This window comes from Oncorhynchus gorbuscha, linkage group LG14 (assembly GCF_021184085.1).
Source record: "Oncorhynchus gorbuscha isolate QuinsamMale2020 ecotype Even-year linkage group LG14, OgorEven_v1.0, whole genome shotgun sequence".
Lineage (NCBI taxonomy): Eukaryota > Metazoa > Chordata > Actinopteri > Salmoniformes > Salmonidae > Oncorhynchus > Oncorhynchus gorbuscha.
The window spans coordinates 45,100,502-45,124,793 of NC_060186.1; the positions used below are offsets into that span (position 1 = coordinate 45,100,502).

General features: G+C 38.9%; 1 protein-coding gene across 19 annotated transcripts in view; it reads right to left on the reverse strand.

Annotated features, from left to right (window-relative positions):
• Positions 1-24,292, reverse strand: part of adgrl2a (adhesion G protein-coupled receptor L2a) — a 191,851-nt gene that overhangs the window by 153,636 nt on the left and 13,923 nt on the right. For all 19 annotated transcript variants that reach the window (XR_006831762.1, XM_046298137.1, XM_046298131.1 and 16 more), the window contains exon 2: positions 3,041-3,214. Coding sequence is in view for 18 of the 19 variants with exons in the window: in XM_046298137.1 (XP_046154093.1) it covers positions 3,041-3,140 (100 nt within the window). In the remaining variant the exon portion in view is untranslated. The remainder of the gene's footprint in view (positions 1-3,040; positions 3,215-24,292) is intronic.

The following is a 24,292-nucleotide window of genomic DNA, read 5'->3' on the forward strand; positions in this document are numbered from 1 at the left end:
AACATCCAATAGTCAAAGGTTAATGAAATACAAATGGTATAGAGGGAAATAGTCCTATAATTCATATAACTACAACCTAAAACTTTTTTCCTGACTCATGTTAAAAGGAACCACCAGCTTTCATATGTTCTCATGTTCTGAGCAAGGAACTGAAACGTTAGCTTTCTTACATGGCACATATTGATTGCACTTTTACCAATATGTGCCAATATGTTAATTGGTCTTATTAGTTTAGTGCCAAGCCACCCAAGCAGTAGTAAAAAACCTCTCCAGGATTTATCATTTTATTTCTGTTATCTGTGTATCCAATACCCAACTGTGAGTAACCCACAATACTGTTTACATTTTCCTTTCTGTTTGATGTTTCAGTTAATGTGCATCTAAAGATGCACTGTTGGGAATAGTGGTAGAATGTTTGATGTTATACGGAAAGTAATGTTGGGTATGCCTTAAAATGTATCTATTTGTAAATGCTTTGGGGAAAATGATGGTTTATGATTTGACTACTGGCTCTGAGATTTTGTTGGAATGCTGATGACAGGGAATAATATTATTGTGTTTATTATATATGGTCATGTGGAATATTCATATTATTTTTTAAATGTACAATCTACTTGCAGAGAAGCCACTCAACATTTTACATTACATTCAGTCACTTAACAGACTCCCATCCAGAGCGACCCACAGAAGCAACCAGGGTCAATGCCCTGGCACAGACAGATCTCGCACAAGCTAAAAAACAGGAACCCAAACCAGCCCAATCTCCCAACTGCCAGGTCACCAACACTCCGAGACCAACCGCCAGGACACCAGCCCTCCCACAGTTCTTGAGAGCTTCCCCTCAACCATCAGAAACCGTCCCCCTGCCCCCAAAATCATGATAAAATGATTCCATTGTATAATTATTCCATTCCATGCATGTGTACAAAAACCTGTGCGGCATCAAGCAAACAGGCATTAGCTGTAACAAAGTTGCCCCTCAGTGTCATTCAAACATACTTTTTGCTTTGTTTTATTTTGACTTTATTTTTGTACTTTTATGTTTGACCATCATTCTATCCCCCACCCAGCAACTCCACTCCCACTTCCACAATTCCAATTCCACATCCCAACGCTCAGCCCATCCCACCCATCTCTGCTGGCCACCTCTTCGGATTACACGCCATATATCTTTCAACTATGCTATGTTTAACATACAATTTGAATCTATCTAATTAAATAAAATCCACAGATTGCAAGTTGAAGATAAATACTTTTACTAAGAGTATTAGTAATTGACTGACCAGGTCTCTCCAGATCTCCTAACAACGCTATTTCCAAACTCAATTTTAGATGAATGTTTTTCTACCTCATTCAGTGCACTAGTTAAATAGGCAATCTGCCTTAACAGTAGTGTTTGCTCATCTTTATCATGGTGTCAATAATTTCGGGCCCAACTGTACGTCTGCCCACAGAGTCAAATGGGGACGATGAGATGTGAATTTTCGAAGGAATGTAAAGGAAAGAAGAGCGGGAGAACCCTCAGAGCAATCAATCTTGCAGTCTCTTAAATCAAAACTTCTAGCCATTTATAGCACGGCAGTATCCCATTTTAATTCAATTATAAAAATGCATTAAAAATATATTACAGGCAGGATGCAGTTTAATGAACCATGTTTACTTGGGAATATTATTTAATGAAACTCCTGCAAGGCCGAGCCCCATTGTTAGAATGGGACTTGGGAAGAGGGGCTCACGAGAAACCAAATGAAAAGGTTTCATATGGATTAGTGAATAGGTGCATCTATTAACGCAGGCTGAAAACGGTGACCACCTTCTTTGGCTTGTTTTCAGGACAATATCTCTCAGTTCAGGCAAAAGATTACTGTCATCATTCTTCAAACTTCACATTTCTCTAGTATCTGCTACTTATCGTGATGAACGATATCAGAGAAGTGTCCACGATAAGTGCTCGGTTTGGTCGGTGTTGATAATTTTTGTTTTATCGTTTCACCTCTCGTCAGCATTCACCTTGGTCCTCTACTACGTAAATCCCTTCCAGCCCACAGGCTACACTACACCAGACAAGCAGCAACAGGCCATTGTAGCAAAGACTGTGGCTGTTTTTCCAAGTGGCACCCTATTCCGTACATAGTGCAATACTGTTGACCAGAGCCCATAGAAAGTAGTGCACTAAGTAGTGAATAGGGTGCCATTTGGGACAAACTCTGTTGTGAGTCCACCTCAGTGTTAGATGGGATCATAATATGCACAGGATTGGGCATCTATATTTCATGAACAAATTATGAAATCATGACAATGTGCATCATTTTTTGTTTGATTCACCCATATAGGATAACCGCTCCTTGTGAATCCAACCATTAGAAGAAAGAAACGTGAACAGTTGGCACAAATAAACCCCCCAAACAGTGCCTTTACTGATTCCTTGCATTGTAAAGATGCTACATTTGGCATAAAGCCTAAATTTGAAATATTGAAAGATCCTAATACATTTGTGGGTGTACTATTCCTGCCATTATGCATATTATGTTGGCCTGAATGGTTATGAGATAGTTCAGGCATGATTCTAATCTATTTTAGTCTATTAATCAAAGCCCAATTTTTCTGTGATTAAAAACATTTATGGTTTAGATTTCTAGATTAAGATGTACAGTATATGCAAGGGAATATCAGTGCAAAATTAAACATGTATCCAGTAGAAGCTTTGATTGCACCAGGGACAACTGATGCTTTGAAGCAGAAAATCTCAAACCAATCACAATTCACCAACTAATGAAACCACTCAATATTATCCCGCATCCTCTGAGGCCACTGTATTCATACAACTACTGCATGTAGTCAGAGGCGCTACTCTGGCAAAAGTGACCATTTTATTTCAGAGCCTAAATGGTAAACTTGAGGAAGACAATGAGAAGAACAGGCCCTTGACACATTCCCTATCTAATTGTTTTAAAAAAAAACATTGATATTAATATATCATTTTCTAACTTCAAAGGATTTCAATATTAGGTTATTGCACATAACAGGACTGTGTACTTACCCTCTGAAGACTGTATTAGGGCCATTGCAATAAGCCAGCAGAAGGTTGGTAGTTTCCACAGAGAGCATGCCATAGTGCCTTGTGTAGATGGTTTCTGCATGATTTGGTAGCGATGACTGGGGGTTAAAGTCCAGGCAAACAGCTCTCAAAGATGTTCATCCTTGGTCCTCTCACCTGAAAGGCAAAGGAAGGGATACATTCTTCTCATATTCAAAAGTCCAGTGGTGTCAGTCAGTCTTGAATTTCACACAATATGTACCATCCTCATTTAACATCCTCCTCAAAACTTCAGTTCTGATGCTGCTCTGTGTGCTTTAGTTTGTTCGTTGTGACATTTTTGAAAACCAAACTGTAAAATGCTACAAATCCAGACCAGCTAGTAAAAAAAAAGCCACAAAGTCAATAATCCAGAGGAGGGAAATCCCTTAATGGAAGCTAAGTGCTGAGTGACCATTCAATAGGGGTGGGCCTAGTTGCTGCTACTACTCAGAGGTCCCGCTTTCACCTCCACATGACCAAGAGCTAGCAGTGCTCACAGAGTTATCTGCTGCCCCAAACAAACAAACAAGCTAGCCAAATGGTGTCTCTCCACACAGTTGTTCTGAGTGAACACAACCAAGTTATCATGAGTAACTCCTCCCACCCCAAAATCCCTCACCGGTCACTCACATAGGCTGAATTTGTTGGTTTGTTTTCTTGCTACTACAAAGGAAAATAGCAAGCTGTCATGGATACAGCGCACAACCGACTGGGGGGCTTGCTGGGTGAAACCAAAATGCCTTACCTGGAAGCTCATGCGTGGTGCGTGCACTCCTAATGGATCCCCTTTGTCTGCATGTTTACACTCACTAGCTGCACCCGTCCTCATCTCCCCTCAACCATTATCACATTCACCCAGGGACCCACCATCACTCGGGTAACAAGGCACACAGGACCCCAGTAGAACCTTTTCTTTTCTTTTGCCTTTTGAGAAGTCAAAAACAACTCCACTCTTATTTTTCTGTTTGCTACACTGCCCCAAAGGCCAGAATCACAATATTCTTCTAGATGCTGTAAGTACTTGTAGTTGCATTCTTGTCAGCCAGTCACAATAACACTACAGAAACATTTATGGTGATGAAATCTATTTGTAAAATATTGCACAAATCTGATACAAAACCTATCTGTGTGCATTCGCTTGCATAAAGTTACTGGTCATTGCATGCGGCATCAAAACAGATATATCAAGGAATGTGATTATAGTTAGTGAATTCTTAAGACCACTGTAAACCAGATCTGAGTCTGAACAATATTACAGTACATTGTGTGTGTAACCGGGGTGAAATGGCTAGTTAGTTAGCGGTGCATGCTAGTAGCGTTTCAATCGGTGACGTCACCCACTCTGAGACCTTGAAGTACTTTTTTGCCTTGCTCTGCAAGGGCTGCAGCTTTTGTGGGGCAATAGTTTCTTTTTATTTTATTTTCTTACAGGTAATTTGACTGTGAACACATTGTCATTTACAGCAATGACCTGGGGAATAGTTACAGGGGATGAATGAACCAGTTGGAATCTGGGGATGATTAGGTAGCCATGGTGGTATGAGGGCCAGATTGGAATTTAGCCAGGACACCGGGGTTAACACCCCACCGATAAGTGCCATGGGATATTTAAAGACACAGAGAGTCAGGACACCTGTTTACCGTCCCATCCAAAAGACAGTACCCTACACAGGGCAATGTCCCCAATCACTGCCCTGGGGCATTGGTACCATATGCAGGGTACAGTCTTTCGGGTGGGACGGTAAATAGGTGTCATTGAATCTCTGTGTCATTAAATATCCGATGGCACTTATCGTAGGAGTGTGTTCAGAGGGTCCCTGGTTTGAGCCCAGGTTGGGGCAAGGAAAGGGATGGAAGCAAGCCTGTTAGTTTGATTCTATTGACACGGATCACACTGCTGGAGTTGCTGCAGAGAAGAAGGTCAAAGGGGGATGAGTGTAACCACTGTGAATTGGCTAGCTAGCGGTGCACGCTTTGTAGCACTTCAATCGGTGAAATCAGTCGCTCTGAGACATTTAAGTAGGCCCTTGTGCTTCATTTATAAATGTTACATACTCAATATGCCCCAAAATATGCTCCACTTTTCACGCAAAAGTTGCCACTTGTGACTCGTTTCAGGAAACTAGTCATATGTCGCACATCACTACTTCACAGGAGAGGCATTTGAAAGTAAACATATATTGTTTATCGAAATGCATTTTTGGGGACAGAAATGCCTTCTGGAACATGAACTTTCATGTGCCATAAATAACAAACGTGTATTACATCTGTAAATACAAATAACATTGTTAAATAACGAGCCTAGTAGTTTAGCCACGGAAAGGAGGAACCTTCCTGCTAGCCATGATTGGCTGAACTAATAGATGGGCTGGACATGCAGGGCGATGAGTTTGGATTGGTCTGCTATGTAGCATGCTTCTGTTTATAACGTGAGCTGCTCAGTATGTGTTGATAGTCACTTCTACCGCGCTGTTTTTTAAATATATAACTTTAGCCATCGAGAACTACAAAAGTTTTGCTACTTTTCTCAACATTGATGCCCTAATTTAGCAGGCACTATCGACAGATCAGTTGGAAAAAGTGACTTGCTACTGACCATGGTCAGTCTGAACCGGAGTGACTTGACACAATTCTGGCCAAACAAGATGTAGTTATAAATAAAACTTAGTTAAATAGTTCCAGTCTCCTGTGAAGCGTTCATCCATGTTTATGGGTAAGAGGCTATCTACATTTTCAGATATTATACGTTTCTAATTTTGTCAAAGTTGTTTTCATTACAAGTTAAAGCATACTGTTAGCTAGATAGCGAAACCTTATTCAAATCAGAAATCAATTTGCATTCTTAGTTAGAGCCTAATGTTAGCTAGATAACATTGAACCTGGTTGGTTAGCTTTAGCTACCTGGAGATATATACTACAGCTACGACAATGTTTGTATTGGTTGGTAGTAGTATGAGTTGGGATTATGCCGGTCCATGTGTTTAGCTAGCTAGCTAGCTACATGTCTACACAAAACACTTCACCCAAGATGATTCCATGACCCATCAAGCTAGCCAGGTGTGTCTGGGGGTGATTACTGCCATCAATTGTATTTCATGAACATGTGTACATGTCTAGATAATAGTGACCCATCCACTTAGCTAGATGTGTCTGGGGGCTCTTTATAGCATTTTCTTCACATGACCCATCAAAGTGTGTCAGAAAAGCGTAATCTAATAATTATAATCTAATATATCTAATATATATCTAATATATATAAAATGTTTTATCTGCACACTCTGTTTTTTATATTGCTACAATGCAAGTAACCATTTCACTGTACATTATTTTAATTTTTGGAAAAATAACGTTCACAAAGTAAACGGGCTATTTCTTAGAACCAGATGCTAGAATATGCATACAATTGACAGCTTAGAAAAGAAAACACTCTAAAGTTTCCAAAACTGTACAAATATTGTCTGTGAGTATAACAGAACTGATATTGCAGGCGAAAGCCTGAGAAAAATCCAGTCAGGAAGTGACTCTTATTTTGAAACCCCTGTGTTCCTGTGCATCCCTATTGCTCATTGAAAGGGATATCAACCAGATTCATTTTTCTATGGTTTCCCTAATGTGTCTACAGCCACTAGACATAGTTTCAGGGTTTTTAAAAAATGAGTGTGAATGACAACATTGCGTCAGTGGTCAGGTGGTGGCTTTCAGAGTGATTTGTGCGTAATAGACAAAGGCAGCCATTGTTCCTCTCGCTCCTACTGAAAAGCCAATTGTCCCAGTTGATATATTATCGAATAGATATTTGAAAAACACCTTGAGGATTGATTATAAAAAACGTTTGCCATGTTTCTGTTGTCGTGACTGCAATTTCCGGTGGATTTCTCAACAAAACGTGGACAAGAAACGGAGGTATTTCGGCTATAAAAATAATCTTTATGGAACAAAAGGAACATTTGCTGTCTAACTGGGAGTCTCGTGAGTGAAAACATCCAAAGCTCATCAAAGGTAAACGATTGAATTTGATTGCTTTTCTGATTTTCGTGACCAAGCTTCCTGCTGCTAGCTGGACATAATGGTATGTTAGGCTATTGATAAATTTACACAAATGCTTGTCTTGCTTTGGCTGTAAAGCATAATTTCAAAATCTGAGATGACAGGGTGATTAACAAAAGGCTAAGCTGTGTTTCACTATATTTCACTTGTGATTTAATGAATATGAATATTTTCTAGGAATATTTTTTGTCCGTTGCGTTATGCTAATTAGTGTAGTTGATGACAATTCTCCCGGATCCGGGAGGGGTAGTTTCAAGAGGTTAACTTAAGAGACGGTGTACGATGCTGAATGGGTGTAGACAAAGAAGACCTCTCCAGTAAGTGTACCAAAACATTCAAGGCCCATTTTCTCAAAAGTTGAGTTTATCAACTATCAAAGCAGAATTACTTTCCCAATGTTCTTCAACTGCAGTGTATGATATACCATTTTCTAGCTCTGAGTCTCTACTTTTATCCAATGTAAAAAACACAATAAAAATGTTTTCTACATAAGACCGAATCTAGGCGGCCGGTCACATTTATAAAACTGAACTTGACTTCACATGAGAATGTGCTTATCCTCCCACAAACTTTAGACCATGCGTACACACAGTTTGTTGTGGTTACAAAAGTTGTCTAGTAGTAGCCTTGTACAAATGAGGAATATATGATAACACATATTCATAACAAAAAATTGGGTAGGCCTAGTTAAATATAATAACAAGATGCAATAATTTGCCATTAGTGAGAAAAGCGAAAAGCGATTTATCTTTGCATACTACAATAATTAGAAATAGGAATATATATATAATTTTTAATGTCCATGATCATTGCAGAATAAATTCCTCACCTTTTCTCACTGTGATGGTTTCATAGGCTCCTCGCGAAATAGCTTATAGGCCTATAACAAGTTAGGATAACTACCATTCACCCCATCTCTCATTGAATTGGACCCGCTTCACAATTGTAAATAGATAAGCTATTTCAAGTAGCCTATTTTACTCTATGCGAGTTTGATGGTAGATCAGACGGTTCACCTTTTCCATTGACTTTTGTAGGCAATGTCTGAGTACTGTAATGTGACATTTCTAACATAGAAAATATTCCATTTATAAACATAATACACATCATAACCACTGCAGAATAAATTCCTCACCTTTTCTGGTCATGATGAGTTTATATTCCCATAGTAGCCATATACCAAATTGCAATGCGCACCTCCCATTTAATTGGCGTAGGATATTGTAAGTAAACCTTTTTTTTCTCTATGTAACCGACAGCATGTGCGGTTTATAAGATACAGTAGAATTTAATAGGTGAGCAGACAGTTGATATTTTGCATTGAAGTGTTTAGACTCCCGCCTACTATAGTTTAAAAAAAATCAAAATAGACAATGTTTCAAAATTCCCAGGCAGTGGCATATTTATGTTTGAGGAAAATGTGAATACAAAATATTATTGCATTTAAACAATCTATTTACAGGTCCACAACAATTTGCAATTGCTTTCATCTTTCAGAAACAGTTAGATTACACAAACTCCTCCAAAGACATTTGATCAAGTTCGCCATTGCAATTCCTTTCGATACTGTCTTGGCCTAATTCCAATACTTCCAAACTATACAGTAAATAAGGATGTATTGTCACCATAAAAGGTGAGTGATGGGAGTTTTTCAGGTGGTATTATAATACTCATCCACGTGTGCAATTTTATGACAGGTCCGATTTAGAATGGGAAACATGGGTGTGTAGTTTATAAATCTTTAGCAGATATTTAGTGTTACATTTACACAACGGGGGGGGGGGGGTGATAGGGACTGTATGGGACAGAAATGGTCATATTTTCCTACACCAAATCATTTTAGCTACTATGAATGGTATGTTAATCTGTGCAACTATGGTTACTATTTTTGTAGCTAATAGTATTATTATTTTAATGTTAATACTACAGTTGGTATTATTATCATTATTGGTATTATCATGATTATTGAATTAAATTCATGTATTATGATAAGTATAACTGAAACTTGTATCTCATTATGGTAAGTGGTAAAATAAGTATAGCTAATTATCATTTGTAATAGTTTAGCAGATTATAAAAAGATGATCAATCTTTACCTAGCCAAAAGACAAGGAATGTAATACCTATTGTTTACAGTAAACTCACTCTACAACTATAGATGATGTTGTGTGGAAAATGGACTGAGAGGGACAAATTTATTTCTGTGGGAGAAAAAAAAAGATGAGAGAGGTTGAGGGAATATATATATTTATGATGTCCATCCCGTTTTATTTCTATTGCCATATCTTTCAAAAGGTTGTAAGATCAAATCTCTGAGCTGACAAGGCAAAAAACTGTTGTTTTACCCCTGAACAAGGCAGTTAACCCATTGTTCCTAGGCCTTCATTGAAAATAAGAGTTTGTTCTTAACTAACTTGCCTAGTTAAAAAAAAGGGTGATGCTTTGCAGCCACAGAACCTAGACAACATGCCCTAGAGGGAACCATGAATTCTGCTCCGATAATTCTACAGGAGAATGTCAGGCCATCCATCTGTGAGCTGAAGTGCATCTGGGTCATGCAGCAAGACAATGATCTAAAACACACAATCAAGTCTACATGAATAGTTTTCTAATGTCAAAGTCCAGACCTAATCCCAATTGAAACGTTGTGGCAGGGATCGAAACGAGCAGTTCATGTGTGAAAACCCACAAATGTCGCTGAGTTAGTTCTGCACGTGGGCCAGAATTCCTCCACAGCGATGTGATAAACAACTACAGGAATCATTTGGCTGCAGTCATTGCAGCTAAAGGTGGCACAACCAGTAATTTAGTGAAAGGAGGCTTTTACTTTTTCACACAAGGGAATAGGGTGTTGCATAACTTTGTTAGTTAAATAAATAAAACAACCATAATTTTTGTTTATTTGTAAACTCCGGTTCCTTTTATCTTATATTAGGTTTTGGTTGAAGATCTGATAACATTCGGTATAAAGACGTGCAAAAATAGAGAAAATCAGATAGGGGGTCAATTATTTTTCACAGCCCTGTACGTTGTGTCAAGCTGGTTAAAGGGCAAACTGGGAATAGTTATATCTGTGATAGTTTGGAGAAGAGGAATTGTTTAGATTATTTGTGCATCCTCCGCCCAGAGGAAGCTTCGCGGCTCAGGCTCAACCTGTGGCGTGCTTTGCTCTCCGGAAGACGGCGCCGCTCAAAGGCATTATCAGTGGGGTAGCATTGAGGCTAGAGGTAGATCGAATGGAAAATAAAATTCCTGGTGTTTGTGACGCAAGGTGTTTGGTGAGACGTAGACCCAGTGGCAATGGCGAGTTTCTACATGATAAATTCAGGTTAGATTATATTTGCTATTCTGTGAAGGCCTATGTTCCGAACCCACTACGGCACTTAAGGTGCCAAGGATTCGGACATACTGCAGCAGTGTGAAGAAGGAGATCCCATGATGTGAGAAATGTGTATGAGTGTGTCACAGGTTAGAGGTCATCATGGAGTATTATCCCTGAGGGTGCCACTGGAGGGCACCCTTATGTTTCCAGTGTCCAGGCGAGCCTGATAGGGATTATTGGGTTCACCTGGTTTAGGACTATTTTGGGGCCTCTATGGAACTGGGCCGGTTGCTCAGGTCTCTTGTCTTGTTTTGTATTGTACTCATGTGCACTTGTTTTTCCTGTGAATACTTCAGTAATCATTCTGGATTTACCCTCACCTCTGCCTGCTGTGTTTCTCTGTTCCTGGGTCCGAGTTCGTACTAGAGTTATTGTCACAGGAGGGCATAGTCAGAAGGAGTGTACAGTTGGGATAGAGAGAGCACTGTGGGTCAACTGTGGGGGTGCCCATGCAGCTGGGGATCTGAAGTCCCCTGTGAGAGAGAGACAGGTTGAGATTGCCAGAGTTTGAGTTGGGCAGAAAGTTTCCTATGCAGAGGCAGAGAAGAGAGTGGATAATAGCTGAAAGGTGGGCGATTAGACTGGGAGCCAGATCCAGAGAAGATGAGTAAGGTTGGTGGTAAACTGCAATTATGTTAGCACAGCTATAAACTGCTGTTCTGCTTAAAGACGGAATAAAACTGGCCTTCTTTAGACTAGTTGAGTATCTGGAGCATCAGCATTTGTGGGTTTGATTACAGGCTCAAAATGGCTAGAAACAAAGACCTTTATTCTGAAACGTGTTAGTCTATTCTTGTTCGGAGAAATGGAGGCTCTTCCATGTGAGAAATTGCCAAGAAACTGAAGATCTCGTACAAATGTGTACTACTCCCTTCACAGCACTGCGCAAACTGGCGCTAACCAGAACAGAAAGAGGATTGGGGGGGCCCGGTGCACAACTGAGCAAGAGGACAAGTACATTAGTGTCTAGTTTGAGAAACAAACGCGTCAAGTTCTCAACTGGCAGCTTCATTAAATAGAACCCACAAAACACCAGTCTCAACATCAATAGAGAAGAGGCGACTCTGGGATGCTGGCCTTCTAGGCAGAGTTCCTCTGTCCAGTGTCTGTGTTCTTTTGCCCATATTAATATTTTATTTTTATTGGCCAGTCTGAGACATGGCTTTTTCTTTGCAACTCTGCCTAGGAATGCCAGCATCCCGGAGTCGCCTCTTCACTGCCGATAGTGGACAACCTTGTTTTACTCCTCTTGACATTTTAAATCTTTCTGAGAAATAGCCATATTTTACCTTTTTACTCCTAGGGTTACTATACATTCTTTTAACACATTTTACAAGAGATACTCCAACATGTAAATGTTTCAGGCATTTATATATAAAGTCAGTCATACTTTATCAAAATAATAACTAATAACAATATAACTAATGTAAAACATACTGTGCCTGTAAAACGTATATAGGTTAAATACTTTTTTGAAAGAGCACAGTTTGAAAGATATGGCAATAGAAATTAAACGGGATGGACATCATAAATATATTGGAGAGGTTGAGGGAAGAGTTAAAACAAACAACATAAAACTGTTGAAAAATACTGTCCATAAAAAGTTTATAGTATGTATAAGATGGAAATACAGGACTAAATGTTGTTCACTAGTTTACTCCAATTGGGGGAGTAAAGCGTCCCACAATAAGTTGGATAAATTTTGGCCCATTCCTCCTGACAGAGCTGGTGTAACTGAGTCAGGTTTGTAGGCCTCCTTGCTCGCACAAGCTTTCTCAGGTCTGCCCACAAATGTTCTATAGGGTTGAGGTCGGCTTTGTGATGGCCACTCCAATACCTTGACTTTGTTGTCCTTAAGCCATTTTGTCACAACTTTGGAAGTATGCTTGGGGTCATTGGCCATTTGGAAGACCCATTTGCGAACAAGCTTTAACTTCCTGACTGATGTCTTGAGGTGTTGCTTCAACATATCCACATATTTTTCTGCCTTGTGAAGTCATCTATTTTGTGAAGTGCACCAGTCCCTCCTGCAACAAAGCAGCCCAAACAACATAATGCTGCCACCCCCGTGCTTCACGGTTGGGATGGTGTTCTTCAGCTCGCAATCATCCCGCTTTTTCCTCCAAACATAATGATGGTCATTATGGCCAAACAGTTCTATTTTTCCTTCATCAGACCAGAGGACATTTCTCCAAAAAGTACAATCTTTGTCCCCATGTGCAGTTGCAAACCATAGTCTGGCTTTTTTTATGGCGGTTTTCGAGCAGTGGCTTCTTCCTTGCTGAGCGGCCTTTCAGGTTATGTCAATATAGGACTCGTTATACTGTGGATACTTTTGTACCTGTTTCAACCAGCATCTTCACAAGGTCCTTTGCTATTGTTCTGGGATTGATTTGCACTTTTTGCACCAAAGTACGTTCATCTCTTGGAGACAGAATGAGTCTCCTTTCTGAGAGGTATGACGCCTGCCTGGTCCCATTGTGTTCATACTTGCATACTATTGATGGTACAGATGAACGTTGTTCCTTCAGGCGTTTGAAAATTGCTCCCAAGGATGAACCAGACTTGTGAACGTCTACAAAAAAAATTCCTGAGGTCTTGGCTGATTTCTATTCATTTTCCCATGATGTCGAGCAAAGATTCACTGAGTTTCAAGGTAGGCCTTGAAATACATCCACAGGTACACCTCCAATTAACTCAAATGATGTCAATTATCCTATCAGAAGCTTCTATGACATGACATAATTTCCTGGAATTTTCCAAGCTGTTTAAAGTGAAATAATCTGTCTAATAATTGTTGGAAAAATGACTTGAGTCATACACAAAGTAGAAGTCCTGACTGACTTGCCAAAACTATAGTTTGTTACCAAGAAATTTGTGGAGTGGTTGAAAAACGAGTTTTAATGACTCCAACCTAAGTGTATGTAAACTTCCGACTTCAACTGTGTGTGTGTGTGTGTGTGTGTGTGTGTGTGTGTGTGTGTGTGTGTGTGTGTGTGTGTGTGTGTGTGTGTGTGTGTGTGTGTGTGTGTGTGTGTGTGTGTGTGTGTGTGTGTGTGTGTGTGTGTGTGTGTGTGTGTGTGTGTGTGTGTGTGTGTGTGTGTGTGTGTGTGTGTGTGTGTGTATATGGGGATTGGAAGTGATGTAGACAATTACATTGATGGAAGCTACAATCTCTCTGCAACATTAAAGCCCCTACAAAATATATATGTTATTATTATTATTTTTAAGTGGAGCACACCTGAGAAATGCACGGAGCGCTCACACTATAAGGGGACATCGGCTGCGCTGATATACTGATTGAGAAAGGATCAAGTTTTTCTAAGACATGAGACACATTTGATAGAAGTACCGAAACTAACACAAATGCTAGTACCAAACCATTTTTCATGTTATAGTATCGAAAAAGTACAGGAGTTTCACTATACTGTGCAACACTAGCATCCATAGCAGATTGCTAAAACGGTAGCCTACTTTATATGAGTAATATTAATGTAGGTAGACTACTTTCTGGTCACTAATCTGTATATATGCACCTGCCTTTGCACACCAATGCTGATGACTGGTCATTGGTCAACAGTCAAGACGTGAAACTTTTTGGTTCTGAGGCACAGATTAGATTTGTTTTAAACAAGAATTTGTTGCAATGCCATAGGCCTATGTTTGTGACCATATCAAATAAGCAAAAGTATGACTATATAATACAAATGGTAGGCTAGCCTATACACCATGTGTACAAAACATTAAGGACACCTGCTCTTTCCATGACATAGACTGACCAGGTGAATCCAGGTGAAGGCTATGATCCCTGATTGCAGTCACTTGTTAAATCCATTAAATCCAGTTTAGATGAAGGGGAGGGGACAGGATAAAGAAAGATTTTTAAGCCTTGAGACAATTGAGACATGAATTGTGTATATGTGCCATTCAGAGACAAAAGATCATGACTATGATGGACACATTAGAACTTGTGGATATATGGAGGCTTAAAATCTCTGACCTAGTGAAATATACAGTACATGTAGGAGGCTTAATCAAGCTAGCCATCTTGACTACTTTGTTGTTTCCTTTTTTGCTGGCACCTAAAGTTTAAAAAAAAGTGTTGTATAGCGGACAGAATGCGATCACACCACCACCTAATTGGCATCCACATTACTCTTACAGATTTTCCACGTGGTCGGGGATATTGGAAATTGAATCAAAGCCTACTGGATGAAAATGTGTTCTTCACCAAGACAAAATTATTTATAACTGACTTTTTCTTGCATAACACAGGAACTGCAGTAGAGGTCGACCGATTCATTGGAATGGACCTGAGCCGATTTCAAGTTTTGATAACAATCGGAAATCAGTATTTTTGGACACCGATTTGGAAGATTTGTTTTTATAATATACTTTTTTACACCTTTATTTAATCTTTATTTAACTTGGCAAGTCAGTTAAGAACGCATTATTATTTTCAATGATGGCCTAGGAATGGTGGGTTAGCTGCCTCGTTCATGGGCAGAACGACAGATTTTCACATTGTCCACTCGGGGGATTCAATCTTGCAACCTTACAGTTAACTAGTCCAACGCTCTAACCACCTGCCTCTCATTGCACTCCACGAGGAGACTTCCTGTTACGCGAATTCAGTAAGTCAAGGTAAGTTGCAAGCTAGCATTAAAATTATCTTATAAACAACAATCAATCAATCAATCAATCAATCAATCAATCATAATCACTAGTTAACTACACATGGTTGATGATATTACTAGTTTATCTAGTGTGTCCTGCAATGCATTTAATCGATGCGGTGCGTATCGTTGCTCTAATGCGTACCTAACCATGAACATCAATGCCTTTCTTAAAATCAATACACAGAAGTATATATTTTTAAACCTGCATATTTAGTTAAAAGAAATCCAGGTTAGCAGGCAATATTAACCAGGTGAAATTGTGTCACTTCTCTTGCGTTCATTGCACGCAGAGTCAGCGTATATGCAACAGTTTGGGCCGCCTAATTTGCCAGAATTTTACATGAATATGACATAACATTGAAGGTTGTGCAATGTAACAGGAATATTTAGACTAATGGATGCCACCCGTTAGATAAAATACGGAACTTAAACGTGAGCTTCCTTACATGGCACATATTGCACTTTTACTTTCTTCTCCAACACTTTGTTTTTGCATTATTTAAACCAAATTGATTTTATTGATGTATTATATTAAGTTAAAATAAGTGTTCATTCAGTATTGTTGTAATTGTCATAATTACAATTATGATATATTTTTTAATCTGACTATTAATCGATATCAGCTTTTTTGGCCCTCCAATAATCGGCATCGGTATCGGCGTTGAAAAATCATAATCGGTCGACCTCTAAACTGCAGATCCCCTTATTGTATGGTACACTTTCAAATGTGCCTTCAGTGGCCATGCAATTCTCTATTCATCTTTAAAACAAACAATTTCAGCCAAAAGAGATTAGACTAGCAAAGGAAATACAGGAACTAACTTCACAGGTGGATGGCAATAAAAGCTGTACCATAGAGGCACAGAATAACGAAGAAAAACTAAAAGAACTGGAGAAACGTATTCAAGAAAGATTTAGTGTAATATTATACAAATATAGAGAACTGGATGGAAAATTGTGAAAAATGAAGCAAATTCTTTTGACTATTCAACATAAAAATGCTACGAAGAATAATTTACAGAAACTCTGGAGAAAAAAATGGAGTCATCCATGATTCACCGATTTGATACATTATCTTGAAAGAAGCAAAAGATTTTAAGCATACAGCGCCTTCAAAGTATTCACACCCCTTTACTTTTTCCACTTTTTCCACATTTTCTTGTGTTACAGCCTGAATTTAAAATGGATTAAATAGTGGTTTTGTGTCATAAATAGAGATTTTGTATCACTGATCTACACACAATGCCCCATCATGTCAGTGTAATTTTGTTGGTAGAACATTTTTTAAATTTAAAGCTGAAATGTCTTGAGTTAATAAGTAATCAACCTCTTTGTTATGGCAAGCCTACAGTTCAGGAGAAAAATGTGCTTAACAAATTGCATAATACGTTGCATGGACTCATTCCATGTTCAATAATAGTGGTTAACATGATTTTTCAATGACTACCCCGTCCCTCAACCGAGTAGTGAATTTCAGCCACAGATTCAACCACAAAGACAAGGGAAATTTTTTGATGCATCGCAAAGAAGAGCACCAATTTGGTAGATGTGTAAAAATAAAAAAGCAGATGCTGAATATCCCTTTTTTGCATGGTGAAGTTATTAATTAGGCTTTGGATGGTGTATCAATAAACCCAGTCACTACAAAGATACAGGCATCCTTCCAGTTGCCGGAGAGGAACCATTACAGAGTGTAATGGTTGTGATATGAGAAAACTGAGGATGGATCAACAAAATTGTAGTAACTCCACAATACTAATCTAAATGACAGTGTGAAAAGAATGAAGCCTGTAGAGGATAAAAATATTCCACAAGTATTCCTGTTTGCAACAAGGCACTTAAATAATACTGCAGAAAATATGGAAAAAAAATAACTTTTTGTCCTGACTACAAAGAATTTTCTTTGGTGCAAACACAACACATCACCGAGTACAACTTTTCATATGACAGAGCATGAAGAATTGTAGAAAGAATAATGGGCAAATATTGTACAATCCAGGTGCAAAGCTCTTAGAGTTATCCCAAAAGACTCACAGCTGTAATCACTACCAAATGTGCTTCTACAAAGTGTTGACTCAGGGGTGTGAATATTTATGTAAATTTGATATTTCTGTATTTCATTTTCAGTATGTTCTCTTTTTAGTTACCTCCATCTTTACCGAATGATAGTAACTGTAAGGACATTTTTCCTAATAATAGTGTAAAATTCACAAATGTACAAAAATATTTGTGTGAAGGCCAAATTACAGGGGAGGAACTTCATGACAATATTACATATTTTCAGTTCGGAAAAACTCCAGGGCTTGATGGCATATCAGTAGACTTATACAAAAACTTGTTTTATGTACTAAAAGATCCACTATTAGCATGTTGTCACTACTCCTATTAAAATGGTTGACTATCAGATACTCAGCAAGAAGGTCTGATTTCACTATTACTGAAACAGGACCCGGGTGGTAAGTATAAAGATCGAGTCCACTTAAAAAACTGGAGGCCCATTACAACTTCAATGTTGTGATGCAAAAACCCTGGAAAAATGCATAGCAGGTAGAATTAAACAAGGTTTTACCGGATATTATTCATCCTGATCAGACAGGTTTTTTTACGCAAACAATACATTGGAGATAATATAAGTCAATTACTTAAAACAATAGAACACTATGAAACATCGAAGAAACCAGGCCTGGTCTTCATAGCAGATTTTGAAAAGGCCTTTGATCAATTCTAGTCATACTTTATATATAAATGCCTGCACTATTTTAATTGTCAGTCTCTTATGCAATGGCTTAAAGATATGTATAGCAACCCCAGATGTAAAATAGTAAATAATAGTTACTTCTCAGAAAATATTGATTTGTCAAGAGGAGTTTAACAAGGTTGTCCACTGTTTCCATATATGTTTGTTATGGCTATCGGAATGTTAGTTATTAAAATCAAGGGGTTAGAAATCCAGGGTTTAAAAACAAAAATTTCAGTGCATGCCGATGGATCTAATTCTCTTAAGTCCTCAATCTGGATCCCCGCACAGTCTCATTGGCGACATAGATCATTTCTCTAGCCTCTCTGGACTAAAACCTAATTATATGAGTAAGAAATATTTCACTTTATTTGGAAAAGTAAGCCAGGCAAAATTAAGTGTTCTTATTTATATAATGAATACGAGTTTGGGGGGCTAAAATGATGAAATGTTAAAGCATTAAACGTCTCACTAAAAGTTGCAGTCATACAAAAGTTATACTACATCCAAACTCGTTCTGCAGCAGATTAGTAAGAATAGCTCTTCCTCCTGCTGTTCAAAGATGACCTTCTTGCCTTTACCCAAATTACAACCTTTCATTTTTGGTTCATTGAAAATTAAACAAGCAATACGAAGCTGGTTACAATTTACATTTCATCCTCCTGAAAAGCCAGACCAAATATTATGGTTAAACTAAAAATATACTGATTGATGAAAAAAACATTATTTTGGATTTAAAAAAAAGCTAATTGTATTATATTTACTATGAATAAGAATGGGGAAGTTATGTCACACATGCAGCTTTCAAAAATATATTAGAATGTTTGCTCTTTCCAAAATTATAACCAACTGTTTGCAGCATTACCACAGAAATGGAGGAGGCAAGGGAAAAGGGGAGATAGTCAGGAACATTTATTAGAAAATTTATTCTGATATTGTGCCCATGTGGCTTGTTTCTGGTCACAGGTTCAGGAATGGCTGAAAATTCACAAAATTCACAAATTCACAACATAGTATTACAATCTGTGGATACTATGAGATTAGAAAGGTTCAGAATTAATGTAAGACATCACAGCAAAGTTGAAAAATATATGGCACATGGAAAACAAGAGCGGGTGGTTTGCGGAGATAGGTGGGATGGGCTGAGAGTAGCTGAGGGATAAGATTAAAAACTCTTGATCTGTAGTGGCTGGGGCCGAGAGCGCCAGGAATCATGTGTGCCGCATGTGTCTGAATGTGGTGTGTATACTGAACTGTATTTTTGTCATGTAATCCTGTAATACTGTGTGGAAAAGTTCCATATATGTGAAATGTATGTTGCAAAATATCTGTATAAACAAGAGTGTAAAACAAGGTTGCCTTTGTCCTCCGAAGGGGTGGGAGGTGGTGGGGGGATGGGTTTGAAATAAAAAAACAAATAAATAAATAGAGAGGTACGGAATCAATACTGTTACATGTGTATGGGCTAAGATATTTCCTTTTCACAAGCAAGGTGCCATCCCATACAAAATTGAGATGACCTTGAAAGACCACAAACATATTCAGACTTTACTTTTCACAATTGCCTCATGAGGAGCAGGGACGGCTCTCATAGCTTTTTCAATATAGGACAAAATCGTCATAACAGGCACCTAGTTTCCTTTATCTTGAAAATTAAACTACAGTACAACCGAAGAGCACTCAAAAAAGAGAGTTGCACTGAAATCCTTTATGACCTAAAAACACATTTATGCACGATTGTAGTTTTCGTGAAAAACCCATTCTGGAGCAGATACAGAGAGACAAGAAAACGTTTCCTTTGCTTGAGGCCATGGTACTGTATCAGTATGACTAGGCTTCTATATCAGCATCATATATGTAGGGATGTAGCAGCTGCAGCAGACAAAGACAGAATGTCTTCAACAGCACTGCGCTGTCTGCCTCAGAGGCAGCACGCTCCCCCACATCGAAAATAAATAAATAAAAGAGACGGCAGATCCCTACTACATGGAGAATGGGTGTTCTGTAAATGGATGATAACAGTTCTATACTTTAATAATCTTTGTATCATGCTGAGAGTGTTTAGCATGCTGAGACACCAAAGGCGAATGGGGGAGTCTGCCTGCCTGCCATTCTCATCATTAAACGTGCCGAGGTCTCCCTTCTCTGCTGGAGACCTTTTTTACCCTGTAGCTAGAGCCGAAACCACCGGTGATCATATCCTGACTGTTTTCTTAACCAACTCTTGACTCTGATTTGATCTGAGATGGGCCTTAAAAGCGCCAACTGTCATATTGAAAGTTGTCAGAGGAATCATCATCCTAGGCTACGTTCAATTTCACAAGAAGCATGATAGGAGGTCAATGTACTGTGAATGGTAAGAACAGATTGTGAAATGTCAACAGGCACAGCATTGTCTTTGCTAAATACGAGGCAAATGCAGACATATGCACTCGGAGAGATAGAGAAGCCACAGAGGTGTTGGCCCAAAGGCTTTCAACATATGTGCACATGCTGTATCCAACCAAAGCACCGGCAGACAGCTTTATAATCAAATCGACGTAAGAGTGACAAACGTGAATTGCGGAGCCCATTTGTTCTTTTGATTAAAAAGCAACAAAAGCTAAGTATTCGGGAGGAAGGGAGCTATTAAAAAGGAAGAGTTTGAAATTTGAATGACGGGCCCCGAGAACAAGTGGCAGATGTGAAAGAATGCTAAGTCCTTTGGACAAAGATCTGTTGTCCCTCTCAAGCTGCTGAAGGGGGCCAAAAGAGAATAGAGGAAGAGCTGGCCATTATATGAAACGAGGTCTGGAAGAATGGGGAGGAGACAGGATAAAGCGACATAGGGGGATGGGTCTAGGTTACAATAAAAGATTGACAGCCTGCAGGTGTTTCTTGACCTTTGCATTAGCCCCCAGGCTTCAAGAAAGAGTAGGGATGTTAATTGTCAGGGAACATCCCAACAATGTAAAAAAGGGGGCCAGTGATTCACCAAAATGTAAATCGCATCCAACGATTTGGTGTGCTGGTTCAGCACATGTTGAATGAAAATATAGCTGCTCCCATTTGGTTAAAAAATATATATAATCATACAATCACACTATAGTCCTTTCCACATTTGTCCAAACTCTCCTTATCCTCATGTCTTACCAAGTAAAAAATTATAATCTTTGAAGGCATAAAATACCTAGGGACCTGTGGCTCAGTTATGGAGTAACCTAGCCTGGCTCGTTGAGGAAATATATTCCTTAAAGAGATTGCATTTCTTCTCTGACACTGCTGCAGATGTACAATTTGCAAGCGTAAATCAGAAAATTCTCCCTCCGGTGGGGAAGAGATTGAGCCAGTGATCAGATGACTTGTGGAGTCCCACTGAGTTCGAAATGGCGGGGAGTGGAATCAAGTCGCTGACCCCTCGGTGGCGGAATGATTGAGAGCAGCATGGAGCAGAGTCAGAACAAGGAGCATGACTGACACCACAACCAAACATAGTGCGACTGCTGTTGCCCCTGAACACAGCCCCATGACCCTGACAGAGATCATCATGGCGAAATACTAGGTCAAACACACACTGCTCACCAGAACAGCTTTGCTACAGCTATTCTGGGAGGGATGAGAAGGGAAGGGGGCACACAAAGCAAAACCAAAAAATCATACTTTTCTGAAGTAGCAGTGGTAAATTGGGTCACTCCACTATTTTAGGAAAATGAAATGTCGCAACAGATGGCGTACAATCTCTTATATAAATGTTGTGCGTGTACATTCTCACTAGTCTAGTAAAAAATGATTAGCTAACAATTCATTACGCCCCTCTTCCTTGTCCAAAACATATTGCAGTAGTCAGAGCTGTCTTTTCAGGACAAAAATAAAATACTGCTCCTCCATTTTGCTTCTAAAACAATGACAATTCGCACTCCCATGCAATGGTAGACACAAATCTACAACTCAGAGATCTGAGTCAGGTAAGTATTTTCCCATTCTCAGTTATTAACTAGCTGTACTTAATCATCTCAGAGTATATGAACACAGTTTTTTCAGAATATAACTAAATATTGGGATTTTTCTCTGAATGTAGCAAAGAGTAACCGTTCAGTTTTGCTACACCTCCACTGTAGAGAATTATACAGTAGTGTAGACTACACAGTGAATACATCTCTAAGGTTGGAACTGTACCGCCCATTGCTCTTTCTGTTCTCTCCATAAATCATTTTTACTGGCCATTCAATTAATCGATTAGCGCATTCCCCATTGGCCAGGACATATGGCTACTAAATAAAACAATCATGACCTAAGATAGGTCATTAATAAAACATTGGAGGAGAAAAAGGAAAAAGGCCACTAACCAAAATATGTCTTGGATGAGTAAGACATATAACTAAGTACGAATTCGCTTAGTTAATACAAGTCAACAATACACCAGGAATAAACATATTGGTGGGAAATCTACACCATCTCTATTACATACAGTATCATATGTCTACATTCTGATCCCAAACAGTGGTTCAAATATCTTCTCTGGTTCAGCATGGAAATGTGTCTATTTTTTTGTATTTAGGAATGTGAAAATATTATTGGGCTGTACCAATACATGGTTTGTGTTGTTTTGCCCTTTCTCCCACTAGTATGGAATCCATAACCACATAATCATTTTAGCAATGCAACAGAAAACCCTATCAGTTCTGAGAGAAGCCTATACCCGTCTCTCCATGTAGATTATAGCTAGATGATTTCAGATGGTAACAAGTTCTAATACAGGTTCCATACATTATTAGTGGTCATGTTGATGTTTATAGTGGAAATGAAGTGGATTATAGCAAATTTGAAAATGTAATTTCCATTTACTGATAGCACAAAACTATTCCTTTCGAGACAAAGGAGATAAGAATTGTTCTGCCGTAGCTGTTAGATGGTGCCATTGTCAATGCTTCTCAGCTCAGGAATTAATAGGCTGACATTAATACAGGAAGATAAATAAGGAGGTCAGAAATGTGAGACCCACCATTATATAGGTGTCTCATGCCGATAGTACCTGCCAATCAACTCCAATAAGTCCTTGATACTATACATTTATCCTTGAAAAAGACAGATAGTGCATGGACTACTCTCAGCATAACATTGCATGCAGGGAGACAGACAACCCAATGTGGATATATTTAGTAGGATTTCTGTTCAGAGAGCATTTCATGAGCACAACAGAGGCGTTTGTCCTATGATCCATTGTGCCATGATGCTGTGCCTAAATTAGTCATAACAAATCAGGGATCACAAAATGAAGCTCGGCAGTTGGCCCAGCCAAGTTCTCCTTAGCTCATCTTCTCAATTTCAGCTGAATGCATCAGTGTTGCGCTCATTAAAAAATGATACAATGCGGTATTGGTGAAGACAAAGTCAGACAGGCACTTGGCACAAAATACTGGGTGTCGGGTCAATGTTGTCCACTTCATCTGTGCTGACGTATTCCCGAATCAAACTTCCACATCTAATAACAACCCGGTCAGAGAGAGAACTTCCAAGGCTATGGCAAATCGCCAAGGCTGTCTGAGCTTTAATTTGCCACGCGGATACAACACATTAGTTGTATACAGTACACAGAGAGAACACATAATACTTATGTGTTGATACTGAAAAAGTATACCGTTAGGTTCACAATACTTGTTTTTTTCCTCCGTGCAAGTGGAAGTGTGGTTACCTTTACCATGAATTGCACCAGTGAGCAGCTTTAATCTCTCTGTACAACAGGATGAAAATAAGCAGATGAATGGGTAAAAAGCCTGCTCTTTCCCTCTATTAAGGACCAGGCCCATCAATAATTCACCATGATCGTGAGGCATTATTCAACAGGAAGTTTAATTTTTAAGATGGTGGGTGGCAACACTAAACATGAAAAACTTAACACAGACGATGACTCGTAAAAGCAACATCTAGAATGGATGTGGAGCAAGTAGGTAAGCAGCCAATTTATCTCCATTTAGACAAATCGTTGCTATCACTGGAAGACAAAAAAAGAAAAGGGGTATGATAGGAGACACTATAGAGTGATATGATTGTATATATAAAGTATATATAAAGTGCACAGAAGTGTGGTGTACAGTATAGGCAAAACAATAGTTTAGGAAGGTGTGCTAATTCTTTAAGATGACACATTATACTCCAGTTTTCCTGTCCTGGCACACTATCTAATTGAGGCTTTGATCCTTCCTATGGCTCCGAGGAAGGACAAACGAAAGCAAAATGAGGGATGCTATAATCTCAGCCCTTACTAAAATAGACAGCAGAGCAAGGACCTTTCCCTTAGAGCAGATACACAAACACATTGAGCCAGCACTGGAGCAGACACGTCAAACTTCACCCTCTACATTTTCTCGCTGCTGTAGCATCTATTTTCA